At 48.9% G+C, this 14,228-nt stretch overlaps 1 protein-coding gene across 4 annotated transcripts in view; it reads right to left on the reverse strand.

Annotated features, from left to right (window-relative positions):
• The window catches only part of LOC142582902 (phospholipid-transporting ATPase ABCA3-like), a 23,242-nt gene continuing 9,014 nt past the window's right edge, over nucleotides 1-14,228 (reverse strand). The window contains exons 6-11 of one of the 4 annotated variants that reach the window (XM_075693015.1): nucleotides 12,614-13,238; nucleotides 11,085-11,213; nucleotides 9,513-9,849; nucleotides 6,453-6,635; nucleotides 5,228-5,668; nucleotides 1-1,129 (exon numbers count right to left, since the gene is read on the reverse strand). In XM_075693015.1, coding sequence (XP_075549130.1) covers nucleotides 532-1,129; nucleotides 5,228-5,668; nucleotides 6,453-6,635; nucleotides 9,513-9,849; nucleotides 11,085-11,213; nucleotides 12,614-13,238 — 2,313 coding nt within the window. In that variant the 3' untranslated portion in view covers nucleotides 1-531. The remainder of the gene's footprint in view (nucleotides 1,130-5,227; nucleotides 5,669-6,452; nucleotides 6,636-9,512; nucleotides 9,850-11,084; nucleotides 11,214-12,613; nucleotides 13,239-14,228) is intronic. The other 3 variants (XM_075693016.1, XM_075693017.1, XM_075693018.1) reach the window with 3 other exon arrangements.

Consider the following 14,228-nt stretch of genomic DNA (forward strand, 5'->3'; position numbering starts at 1 on the left):
TCTCAATGCGTTTCACACATTCATACAAATTTTTTTTTAAATCTGGTACTCATGTGCCGTCATTAAACGGTTCAATACATTTAAGGCTTCTAACCCTTTCTGTCCCACTGCTATGTGCACATTTTGCAGCATCAGCAATGGATGTGCACTAGTGGCTTAACCAGTGGCTTCAGCTGCCTATTCGGGCAAGTACCTAGTGACCCAATTTGTCTACTCGGAAAACCAGCCAGCCAGTAGAAACTTGGTCACAGTACCCAGTGGCTGAAGTCCCTACTTAGTTGTAAATTCGCGGCCATGTTTTCTATGTACTTGGCAAGGCATCAAGAGCCAGTACAAAGAAAACGGAGGAAAGAGGCTAACAAAGCTTGACTTCAAAGTCCTGCGATAAACTGCCAGTCGTACGTACAAAAACATGGCAGTGTGAGAGTACATCTTCCTTTCGAACAGTATAATAAAGTTTTATTCCGCTTGGGTGCGCTCCTCGTGCAGCAATCGTGAGATATGCCGCGATATAATCTACACGGCGCGTCTTTAGGCGACGACGTCTTCGGCCGGCGTAGAAGCACGCTTGGGCTTTTGGTACTTGACCACCTTGAGCAGCCCGAGCTCGAGCGTCACGTCCGTGAGGACGACGTCGGTGACGTTATTGACCATCTGCGAGTGCAGATCGCGAACCCTCAGCACCAGTTGACTCCAGGGCGCCGAGGGAGTTACCGCGTACTCCAGCGAGCGGCCAAGCCAGCCGTTGTACGTGGCGTCAGGGAACGCCTTGAGCACGAGCGTGTGCACCAGCTTGAGCACCTCCGCGTCGCCGCCGCTGTCCAGTGCAAGCTTGACGAGCAGCACGGTGCCGGCCGAGAGGCGCTCGCGCAGTTCGTTCACGGTGCCGAGGCACTGGAAGCGGCCTTCCCGCATGACGGCCATGCGGTCGGACATGACGACGCAGTCGCTCACGCTGTGCGTCACAATGAGGACGGCCGACTTGACCAGACGCCGGAGCAGGGCGACTGTGCGGTAGATCTTGCGCTTGGACATCAGGTCCAGCCCGGTGGCTGGGTCGTCCATCAGCACTACGGAGGGCAGCCCGATGATGGCAATGGCCACGGCCAACTTGCGGCGCGTCACGGCGCTGCGCACGTGAATAATGCCGCAAGCGCTTTACGCCGCGTATAGCAGGTAACTACGCTCTAGGTTGATATGAAGAGCAGATGGATTCGGACCCCCGACATAGCCTCCTTTGCTTGTCAATCATGCCTGACTATTTACAGTTAAGAGCGCTGGGTCCACAATAGTTATATCCTTTCAAGTTTAAGGCACTTTTCACCAGCTAGTTCGCTCAATTTAAACAGACGGCGCTTGCTATACCGCATCTCTCTGGCATTGAGACAGCCTCGCCATTTGTTGCCTGAAAACCCGCCGTGTCACCTCCGTGCCGGCTCGATTCGCCGGTGCGGCGGGCGCGGCACGATCGAGGTAGAATGCAGTGCTCCTGTGCTTAGGTTTTGGTGCAAGTTACCGTACCAGATGGTCGAAATAAATCTGATGTTCTGCAGCACTGATGCGTCTCTCTTTACTCGCTATGCGGTTTGAGGAAGCTAAACCTTTTCTTTAGTCTGCTAAATATGCTGTACGCGTACATAAGTAAGATCTGCTTCCTATATTTAGTGGATTGACAACTACGGCCTCCTCACATGCATCTTTGTGCTAAAAGCTGATGAGCTCGCAGTGTATTGTGTTAAAAATGAAGCATCGAAAGAAGACGTAATACTCGTTAGTGACGTTCCGCTAACCACTCGATTTACTGTAGCTACTGTGATCCGTAGGATTTTTTCATCAATGTTTCATCGCGTCACAAACCCGGAATATAACCTCGAACCGCCATCTAGCTCGAACCGAGGCTTTTCCGTAGTGAACAATTTTGCAACCGTTTTTGAAGAAAGGCAATGTCAGATAACCCCGCAAATTTAGTACGCGCGCTCTCGCGCTTGAAACAATATTTATGGTCTTCATTAACGCCCAGCACCATTCACAGAAACTTACTGAGACTCACAGCCATGTGTCAGATAAGAGTGCACTCATTAGCGAGCATGCCGATCAGTGAGTGCATATCATATTGACCGCAAATAAAGACGGGGACAGCGGAAGCGAACACAAAAGCAACACGGGCGGTAACTTTCAACTGGTTTATTCGTGGCAGCCCGTGGGCAAGAAAGGTCAAGACTGTGTTAGTGACACTTCCACTAGGTTATTGTTTCAATCGGAAATATATTTTTGATAATTGGTTGCCCCGCTAGGCTGATGAGTGTTCTTGTTTGCTACGTTCTGCGCATGTCCTATTTGCCTATATATGCCCACAGGCTACCGTGAATAAACCAGTTGAAAGTTACCGCCCGTGTTGTTTTTGTGTCCTCTTCCTCTGTCCCCGTATTTATTTGCGGTCAATATGATATACAGTTAACACCAACTAAGCCAAACTGAAGTTATGGATCAGTGAGTGGTTTACATGTATGTTACTTTTTAAAAAAATTCGAAGTTGAACGATTCGTCGCGAGCCACATCGTACGTAATACGAGCGACGAACCATATTACGTCTTTTCTTTGAGCTACTACAAAACTTCAAAACGGATATTTTAAGCTCGAAACACGGCATAAACAAATGTAGCGCAATTGGCACATTCACGAGGCAGGGTGCTTACCAACCGGGAAAACCGGGAATTCTCAGGGATATGAATAGTCTGGAAATACTCAGGGAATTTGTGCTTTATCAGTGAAAATGAGCTGTCGTTTTATTGAAAGGAGACGAAAGTTGTCCTAATGCTGGCTCGAGCAAAAGAGAGGAATCACAATGAGTTGTCTTGACCAATTTTCCGGACACCCGATTTTTGGGGCATGCCCGATAATGCGGACGGCTTCGCTGCACCGCCACGTACTCCATATAGTCAATGTATAAGAACGCCTGGAATTTCGGACGCAAGAACCCTTCGCCGTCCAATTGTCCGGGCTTTTTGCCGTGCCCGCACGTCCGAAACGGCATTAATCAAAGCCAACACCGCCGTTATGATTATCTCGCCGCCTTGTTCCGGCGCTCTCGTACGCAGATCCGCTGGCAGCCGTAGCCACCACCGCGGCAACTCGAGGCCTACCTTCGACGTTCGCTATTAAGGTTCTTGCCGTTCGGTGCCATGTTATTCATTGAAAGAATTCGCCGCTGTCAGCAATGGCACCGACTGCGCCTCTGTAGTCCTCGCGATTGGCTTCGAAGCTTACGGCGCGTTGCATAATGCGGGTTCCCGAAAGGCAGCTTCGCCTCAGCACAGCAATGTTACGCGCTGAAGCATACGTGAAGTATTGCGGTGAAGCTTAACAAGCGAGGGAAGGGGCAATTGTCACGGGGCATAGTACGTATTCCTCAATTATACACGCGTGCACCCGCCCGTCTCCGGCCACAGTACGAGTACCGATATGCCTAATAAGTGTACCGCCATGCTTTCAGAGCTATTTCGGACGTATCTGTGGCGATTTGAGCTCTTAAGGGCAGTAAAAGACATGCATTCATTTTTTCGGACTGCCCGATTTTTTGTAAGATTTAGCGGCCCCTAAGGAGTCCGAAAAATCGTACGTTGGCGTACAAGTGATCAAGAAGATGCTTCAAATGATTCATGGGGTGAACGCGCGACAGAAAGAGGACGAGAACAGAAAGGACCGTCGTATTAGAGAATAAAACTGCCGCCTCTTTGAAGGAGCTTGAACTTAAAAAGAAAAGTGTTGGCTGATGCCGAGGCGCAGGTGAGCCTCATCTAAACCAAAATAAACGCTTTAAAGCCGTGAAACGCAACACTGAGTCATTGCGCGTGCGCTGAGAGTATATCAGGACAGTTGAGGTTGACTTCCCAGCTGCTGAGAGAATCTCGCTTGTGACTAAGTACGGGCCTAATACCAATCAGCTTGCTATCACTTGACAGAAATAGCTCATTTTCTAAAATATTTGCTTCTATATGCATGTCTTTTTATTCGTATTTTAATATGTTCAACCCGATTTGCAATGGGCATTGCCATTTTTTTCGAATATTTTTCTTTCGCTGCGCATTTTACTACCCCTCCCTTGAGTTTTCTATTTTGAATAAAACGAACATTACTCCTTACTATTCAAACTGGATTAAGCCGTTCTTTTATTTTTTAACATGCTTACTTAGAGTGACGGCATCAGGCGACATGGTGTCAATCCGCCTTGACATAAAACAAAGTTTGTGTCACTCATGGAATTTTGCAAAGGCACTGAGGGAAAGCCTGGAAAACTCGGGGAATTTGAAGATGTAAACTTAGTAGACACCCTGGGAGGGATTGCGTAGAAAACTAGTATACGCGATGACATAGCACAAAAAAAATGTTTAACTTAATGAAGGGCATGACAACTTGTGGCTTACTATAGCCATTACATATAAATGAAAGAACGACGAGTGAATTGCAGTATAGTCCTGTTTTAATCAAAGTGAAGAGAGAGCACTTTGGAATGGGATCGATAGCTGGTGAGACTGCAGGCACACGTGGCTTTGTCTGGCGTCGCTCTCTCTGCATCGTTCAAAAGCGATGTTTCTTTGCCTAAGGATGTACCGACCGGCCCAAGTTAGCCCTTAATTTAATACAGCGGCGAAAAATATGAGCCGCACTGTCTTGGAAGAAGCGTATTGGACGGCAGAGCGCGAAATCGTCTTACAAGGCTGAAAGTACGTGCCATATCACTGTCTCAACCGCCCACCCTTTACAGCAGCGCTCGTAGGATGGATGTGCGATCTTTACATGTGTTCTGAAGCTTTGGTCAAAATTTCGTGCCGTTCACGCAGTCATTGTCGGCGACAGACGCCGAAACGACGGCCTAAATTTTATGTGGTATGCACCGGCCTCGTGCGCTGCCATATTAAGGTAGTCAGTGAGGCTACTTGAGACAAACAATGGAAACGTCCCCACGTGATCAAACATGGCGGCGCCGACGGGAACGCGGTGATAAAGACCTACATTCTCATAGTCACGGTTTCATGCTATGTGTGGAAATGGTCGGGCCTGGGACTACGAAGCCGTTGTTCAATGAACAGGGCTGATGAGTTCCAATAATCATCATTGAGTTGCTTCTTAGACATGCGGCTAATCCCGTCCCATTTGCGAATGTTGACGGTGGCAGCTTTTATTGATGGCTTGGCTGCATTCGGCATTAAGCATTGAAAAACCTCACCCGCAAGACTCGGTCGGCTCGTCGATGGATTGTGTGAGGTTCAGCAGTAGGACAAGGTGTTCTAGGAGGCGGTCAATGTCTTCCGGCCGAATGCCCCTGATGTTCGCATATAACTGCAGCGTCTGGCGCACCGTGAGGCGGCCCAGCACGCTGTCGTGCGAGGGACAAACACCGATGCGCTGCTCCCACTCGGCCCGATTATGCAATGGCACGTCCCCAATTAGGGCCGTGCCAGAGGTGGGTTGCGTGCTGCCCGAGAGCACGTCGAGCAACGTGGACTTTCCGCAGCCGCGCAGGCCTACCACCGCCAAAGCCTCGCCGGGCTCCACGCTGAAGGTGAGGCCACGTAGCACGGAAATCGACTGCAGTTGCTTGTTCAGGTCAAGCACCAGCAGTGCCGGCTTGTTCAGGTCATGCGCCGCGATGGCCTTGTGCACATGCCTGCGCCAAGTATTCGTGAAAATTACGGTATGTTGTTGAACCTTTGGGCCTATATGAATCCGTGTTTCACAGTCGAGGTGCCGCCGGGGCTCGACTGGCTGCGATGTGTTTCGATTTCTCATGCTAGTAATGTCCGCTTCGAACAATTTAGCTTAAGGACAAGAATTATGCTATCCTGCCACAGGCGATTTAAAAAAATTCCGGGAAACTTAAATATGGTCACGTCACCCGTACATAGTAAGCATGCCCCTTTGCGCATGTGTGTTCCTTCTCTCTAAACTGCAGGCACACCAGACCTACAGAACATATTCTGCTTGAATTTAAACACACACACACACACACACACACACACACACACACACACACACACACACACACACACACACACACACACACACACACACACACACACACACACACACACACACACACACACACACACACACACACACACACACACACATATGTGTGTGTGTGTGTGTGTGTGTGTGTGTGTATATGTGTGTGTGTGTGTGTGTGTGTGTGTGTGTGTGTGTGTGTGTGTGTGTGTGTGTGTGTGTGTGTGTGTGTGTGTGTGTGTAGCCTCGCTTCTAATTTCTTTATTGTCTCACTTCCAATGTCTCTTACAAAACGCAACAGCTTGCAACAATCAAAGCTGACATAACGGCTGTTGCTCTATCAGCAGCTGCGGAACAGCACTTTTGCAAGAATGGAAAGTGTGCGAGGTCTGCGCTGCGTAGGGACATATGTCGCGCATATTCGTCACTGTAGTACACCGGTATACCTGGCTTCGGTGGCCACGTCTACAGGCACGTCCTTGGCGGAGATCGTGCTGGAAGCTGCCACGACCTCACCTACGCGGCCGGGGTCCCAGGAGCGGAAGAAGTCTTTCTCGTACAGCGCCAAGAGCAGGAGCAGAACGCATCCTTCGGCCAGCATCACCAGCAGTTCAGTCAAGATGCCATCTCTGAGAGGGCCACACAAGGGGAGTGCCGCCCGGTAGCGAGGTTTGCAAAGCCGCAAATAAACTTGTTGCACATTTTCTCGTTTGATAATTCATTATGTGTTTATTCAATTTCAATGTCGTTTACCATAGCTGCATGGTACCCTATTATACTTCGGCAGTTCGGGAGTAATAACTGACGAGGGCAACTTGGTCTTGTTGATATAACGTAACGATTTCGCTTACTTAGCTTATTAACGATTTGGCGACGATGCTTTATACTTCGCTTGGCTCTTGAAGCTCCGGTTGGTCACTCAAGGGGTTCGACTACTATGCTTTCAACGTGCAAAGGTTAATATATGCGCAGAAAATTGTACAGCCAGGCCAAGAGCATTACATAGTAGAATGAGTAATGGCTGCTACTGTCCTCAGGCGCACTCGATAAGGTACACTTTTGTTTGTAGCTTTAAGTCTGTGGTCATTTTCCCAATTTGGTTGTGTGGGAAAATGAAGACAATCTTCATTTATTAAAACGAGCACGCCTTGAACGTCAGTCGCCGTCTACCACCGACGGAAAACGTTCAGTTGTATACTGGAAACGAGAACGGTGATTCTTATTTAAAATACATTTTTTAATTTTCAGTTTTTTCTGGATTTATAAGGACGACACAGTTTTATACACGTTAAATACATTATGGGGTCTTACATGTCAAAACCACGATCTAATTACGAGGAACGCCGTAGTGGGGGGCTCCTGATAAATTTTCACCATCTGGGGTTCTCTAACCTCTAACGGTGCATGAGAACTTGTACGAGCACCCCACTGCAGTTTAACTGCTGCGGCCGGGATCGAACCCCGCGACCTCAAGCTCAGCAACGCAATGCCATACCATAGCCACGGGGTCTCCATATAAACCAGTTGTTCTTTTTTTTTAGACCATACAAAATCTTTAAATATCGCCTGTGGGAGATAGCAAATATAATTCTAATCATTGGTTTGCATTACTCAAAGAGGTGGGCGTTGCACAAGATATCGAAATGCATAATCAAAATTTATCACATTAACATTTGAATGAATTACATTATGCTACACATCAGAATTTACTAATTGTAGCCGGTGAAGTTCTCAAGGGATATCCACTTAGAAGCAATTTTCGGGGTGACACCAGGGGCCGTACAACGTAAAACTATTCCAATATGTTTTTTATTCCAATCTCCTGACGTCAAATTTGCGTAACCGCCGACGCAAGCATCGGGGGGTCACCTGCAGGGTTGTCTGAACAAACCAATCAAATGCTTCCCTCGTTCATAGGAGGTCACTTTTGTTTGCTTGAAATACGAACAACATTGCCTGCACTGAGCAGCTTGTCTTATCTAATTGGCTCACAAGAGGCGAGGAGCATGCTCAAGTGGAGAAGGATTCGATGGGGCCGAACCACTGCACTGAATATCAATAACCGGATGAAGAGGGTGGTGCCGCCGTCTGCGATTGGTCCGCTTTCTCTTACTTAGTTTGCGGTGGCTCGTCGACAATCGCGTCGGCATGCAACGGAAGCTTAAGAATGACGCTTAAACGGATCCTCAGCAAAGAAGAGTTGGCTGAACGAAGTCGTAAACGTGCCGGAAGTTCTCGAAAACGCTACACGGCCAAGCAAAAACTTTTATTACACGCAAATAAACCCATGCTCTCCGGAAGGGGCGAGTAGCGAGTGTCGGAGCGATCGGCGGCAGCCATCTTTTATTCCTTTCGGAACGGGGCAGCCTGCGGCTATTCAGAAGAAAATTCAGTTTTGTTCGGCATATTAATGCATCTTTAACGCCTGCAGGTCACTTTGACGCGGTGAGTTTTTGTGTTTTTGTGACGTCACGTGACAGGCAGGTGAAGTGGGTGCAGCCCGAAAACTTTTGACCAATAGTCGGGGGTCTAATGGCAAAAGGTGTCGAATCAGAAATAACTATTTTTGTTTCGTTCGGTCAAATTATGCATAATCTGTGTGCACGTAATATCAGATGGGGAGCTATGGCGGTTTTCGTGACGTCGCGGGACAGACAGGTGAAGTGGGGGGTGTCCAAAAAAGTTTTTGATCAATCGCGGTGGGCGGAGTGCCGAATTAGAATAGAAATGTTTGGAATATTTTTATGTTATAGCGCCCCAGTTTCGATATGTTCATACCCAACGTGTGCAACAAAATACATAAGCGCAGTGGCGTCACTACAGGGAAGAGGAAGAGGCCCGGGTGCAGCTGGGCAGTGAAATGGGAGAGGGGTGGGTGACATGGCAAAGAACTATGCATCAAAGACGCGAAAAAGCAGCGGGAGCCTTTCACTTACTAGTTGTGCCTTGCAAACTCACCGGCTACAATTTGTAAATTGCAATATGTACTGTAAAGTAATGAATTAAACAGTTATCTTGATGAATTTTCATTAATTAGTCCATTATGTATTTCTCTTCTTCGGGCGAGTAACGTCCGCCCCTTCGAGTAATCCAGCTCAGGGACTACAGTTACGCTATCTGGTATTGGCGATCTTTTAAAATTCTGCATGAAAAAAAAAAAAGCAGGCGATCGCCTTTCGATCCACTTTCGACAGGCGATCGCCCCCCACAGGTGATACTCTTGAGCACTCTTCGAGTACCTTAAATTTTGTTGCGCTGCAAGAAATTACGTAAAGACAATACCACTAATACGTTGTTACTCGATTATTGACATTGTTATGGCGGAAGTGCTCGCAATGTAATATATATAATCTCCTACTAGTCCGCATCAAGGTATTGCCTTTGAATGCGCTCGAAGACACGGATTACATGTGAGAACCAGTGTACACCAGTGTCGGGAAGTACGCTGGTTTTCACGAACCTTCGAGCCTTGGCAGAGCGGCGCAACATAAGGAGCTCTCAAATACCTGTGAAAAGAGAAGGACGGCAGCAAGCGGACGCTGGTCATGTTGGAGGCGTAGAAGTTGGCGCAGCAGTAGCGCAGGTTCGGAAGCAGCACGGCGCCTTCGTCCAGGCTGTTGTGCACGTAAGCGCACACGTCGCGCACGTCGATCGTGTCGCCGATGCAGTAGGGCTCCTCGGACAGCTTCTCCATGGTCTTGATGAGCGCCCAGGTGTATGAGAAAGGCGGCAGCAGGTACAACAGCCAGAGGAGCAGGTCCCGCGGAGGGTCCAACATCAGCAGCTCGGAGCCCGTCTCTTTCCCGATCAGAGACAGCTGGTAGGTCAGGCCGGCCACCGTGCCTGCAACGTGTGCGCCAGCCTTACTACATTGGTTATGCCTTGGACGTCAAAACGTCGGATCCACGCTGTGGTTATGGTTGAACGATGCCATAGCTAGTGCACGCCTTTGATGACGGCAAGAGGTGAGACAATAGAGGACCGGAAATCATTAAACACTGTAGATACTTTAATCGGCCGAATGTGGTATAAATATGGTGAACTTATCGACTACCCTCATGCAACTTGCTTTTTGTTCTACAGCGAAACTGTTTATGAGAGTTCCGCAACGGTTTTTCATGCGGCGAGGTAGCCGGGATCAAATGTCATTCAAGCAACAGCAAGCATCGCAGCTTACGTCAGAACCCCGTAGCGGCCATATGACCAGGGCGTTGGCGAGAACATGCAATCGGACGCCGGCGTCAGTAAAGCCGGCGAAATATGCAAGAACATGCATATCTTATAATATCGAGATAGAAAAGCATTTGAAAAGTCTCAGGAAAAATAGCACCATGTATAACGAAGCGCGTCCAAGAGCATCATGCCTTTATGAAAGTGAATACATTACTAAAAGCGCTCGTTTATTTGCTTACACTGACAATAATCATCGATGGTTATTGCGCATTTCTGATGCGAAAGCATCAAATGGCCCATTGAGCGAAAAAGCAGGCGTCTGTAGATGCGAAAGGGCACCTAAATTCACATTGGCTGCGACGCCGCGTCACGAGCGAGCCTCGACGGAGCAGAGCGGGCGAAACGGTGTTGCGTGAGGGGAGAGGGCATTGTCGAGACGTCATGTCACCAGCGCGCCTCGACGTAGCAGACACGGCGACACGACACCGCGGGGCGAGATGGGTTGTCGTCGGCGAGGCTGTCGAGTGACGCGCGCGATCCGGTGCCGTAGTCTCGCTCTCAGAATAGGGTGCGGGGTCCCCCGTATCTCTCTCTCTCTCTCTCACCCTCACTGGGCTTAGCTGCTGCGCGCGCCTGCCGGCCTTGGTGGCCGCTGCTGTTTCCTCGGTCTCCCGTCGCGCAAGACGTCGGTGGCACGCGGCGATGGCACCGCAGGCAGCTGCTGGTGCTTGCTGGCTCGGGCAGCATGTACCGCTATGGTACATGCAACGCAAAACTCGAAGGACCGCTCTGCGGCATTCAATTGGACATTAATACTTTCGCATTCACAACTCGTATGAAGTGCTTAGGTGTCCTCGGATTTTTTTTTACCACCAGGATTAACTCTACATCGAAAGTGCACATACCGGTGAGAGACGTGATGGTGTTGACGAGAATGAAGCCAGCCAACGTGGAGTCCATGAAGAAGGAGAACCAGTAGACGAACGCTAAGACGCTGTGCACGTAGGCCATGAAGATGCTTATCACGGCTGGCGCTGCGTCACAACAGGGACAGAGGTGCTCAACCTTGTGGGGCACGAAGCGAGTAAGCCCTTGTTAAAGGTGTGCAAGATGCAGCGCCTAGGCTGAGTTTACTCTCTCGAGGTCACTCGAAGAAGCGCTCAAGAAACGCTTAAAAGAAATACGTCTGTGTCGATGTTGGTTTTTATTTCTTTCGTAGTTTTCTTTTTCTAAGCTATATATCGCTCCAAACATTCACTTTACCTCCGGCCTCCATTACAGTTTTCAGCAAAGGTGCATTTCAGTATGTATAGACGTCCTGCGCATGCTCTTAGATACTTTTATTTATTTATTTTTATATATAGAAAACGAAGTGATTGCCCATGAATTAACACGCGTTCCGTATGTAATACCGCTTACCAAAATTGCACCCACACGGTTTTATTTTGCTTGCCGCCCGTGAAGTCCTCAGAGCAGAACGCAATCGTCCAGAACTTACTACAAGTACGCAGGAGAAACACATACATAAATTGGTAAATCCGTGTCATAGCTGTGATTTAAACCTGCTACGATGTCAAAAATAAAACAAGCTTTTTTTGTAGTTTTTTTTTAATTGACGAGGGTACTTACCCTGCTGCATTGTTAGTTTTAAATATGCTTTTCCGGATAGTCATTTCCTTCTTTTTTACAATTTTGGATGCTTTGTGCAGATTGCCGGGATCTTTCCGCTCATCTTATTATTTTATGATATGTATAATTTTTCGTTATTTGTTGTGCTTACGCTTTTTGCCCATTTTATGTCAACTATCAAGTGCAGGATACGCCGTGCGCTCTATGCCAAAAATGTGAAATGTAAGCCCGCATTCGTAAAGCAGCGTGCACGCAGAAAGGTTCGTACAATATTATATGGCGGTAGAGCGGTAGTGTACTAGAATACACTCTAGGACGCCGGCCATATCGTATCTATGAAATTAGTGGCCGGCTAAAGACAAGTAGTTACAGCTATTACAGCAGACAAGATGTGAACTGTTTAGACTTTTATCGGGGCTTCTTATTGCGATAGCAATTATACGGACACTCCATGCGAATTTTGGCCGTCGACGTCGCCGTGATGTTCCGTATATATTTGTCTTAATGTACGCTACATTTTTATTTATGTCGCATACGCGACGCATATGCTATGCGATATATATTTAACCGCCAAAGTGAATCACGCCATGATTGGGCTCTGAATTATTCTACCCTCACAAATTTCGAGAATTCAGAGCGTAATCAAAATGCCATGATACGTTTCATGCCTTTTGTATTAATGTTCGGAGACTACGTGAAAAACAATGTTAGCGTTCCCAATCTGAAAGTGATGCAATTTCACTGGGCCTTTGTGTCGTCATCATAATCAGTCAGCAGTTCGTCAAGTGCATCGCGGTCGACGTACCTACGCTGATGAATCGCGGGAAGCACAGCGTGATCGGGAAGAACATGCAGACGAGCGAGACGAGGGACATGAGCATGTCCCAGACGTAGCTGCCCATCCAGTACACCAGAGGGGGCACGCCCGACAGGAGCTGCATCTCCTTGGACTTGCTCACGCGGTCCTCGATTGCGAACAGCACGAAGCTGGCCGCCGTCACCGACATGGCCGCCGGCAGCAACACGAACCGCATCAAGCGTTGGGACAGCACCATGTGAAGGTCCTCGGCCGCGTCGTAGCGGCGCAGCGTTCGCGAGTAGATGCTGTAGTTGCGACGCCGCATCGGCAGCAGCATGGACAGCATCGAGGCCGTGCGGTCGTTTGACGCCCAGCGCAGCAGCGCCGTGCCGACGAGGTTTGCCGACGCCGACTGCGTGTGATAGGCGTCGCCGTGGTACCAGACGACCGCCCGCCCGCCGGCAGCATTGGCGGCGCCTCCGTCTTCGGCCACGAACTGCGCTCCCGCGAGTGCGTCCATGGGGGCCGACCTGTCCCGCTTGAGCTGCGCCATGTACTTGTCCATGCTGGGCACGGTGCGCACAGTGAGTGACTTGGAGTGGGCGTAGGGCCGGTAGAAAGAGTCGGCCAGCTGCGGAGGGCGGACATCGGGCAATTCATGGTCGGACGGCGCGGACTGACGCAAAGCGAGAATCATGATCACGAAATCTAACCACCCCACCTATCCGTATCGCGCAGCATCGTAATTCAAGGAACAGCGAATTCGCCTTATCTCTAGTACAGATAGAGGTTCGCAACGCAAACCAGGCACTTACCCAGGGGGGCGGGGCGGCCCCCTCCCCTCCGAAACTAAGCGGCCTACCCCCCACCCGCGCCACCACTCCTCACACAGATTGCTAAAGCGCCGCCAAATCAATCTTTAGACTTGACAGCTATTGGGCGGTCAACATTTTGCTGCCTTTTTCACTTGTTTTGGATGGCGGTAGTTATCGGCATATCCTGGGGTGTGAAGGCCAGTTTTCACATCGATTTGGATCCCGCGCGATTAACTCGAGATTCGTTCAGTTGTCACCATCTTCCAACGGTCACGCGCATCACCGATGCTTCGTTAGTTCAACCTCTGTGTAGACTCCCCCCCCCCCCCTCTTTGGCACAGAAAAGTCAACTTGGGTTGCCCCCCCCCCCCCAGGGAAAAAAATCCTGGGTAGGTGCTTGACGGAAACCCATATATAAGCTAAAAATGGCCCCTTGGCAAATTCAGTGTGGAGAACAGCTGTGTGTCAAACACTTGCTTGTGTCCTTGCTTTCTGGCAGTTTTCCATCGTCCTTTAGTCACGGTTTTCTCGGAACGAAAGTTTTCGCAATAATGACAATTCACCGGGGCCACAACTTGACGGGGGAGGAGGGAGGCAATCAGACTGTTTAGGGTTCGAGAAAATCCAGCTCAATTATCAAAAATTTTCTGACTCGCCGAATTGCACGCACTAGTTTAGGGAAAGCTCGAGTTAAGAAGTCGATGAGATCCTTGAATTCGTTAAAGGAACACTAAAGAAAAATAAAAGCAATTTGATGTGTATTAGTAAATTCTCCTCCTACAGTACCACAAAACCCATTCCTAACT

This window comes from Dermacentor variabilis, chromosome 5 (genome assembly GCF_050947875.1).
Source record: "Dermacentor variabilis isolate Ectoservices chromosome 5, ASM5094787v1, whole genome shotgun sequence".
In the NCBI taxonomy this organism is placed as follows: Eukaryota; Metazoa; Arthropoda; class Arachnida; order Ixodida; family Ixodidae; genus Dermacentor; species Dermacentor variabilis.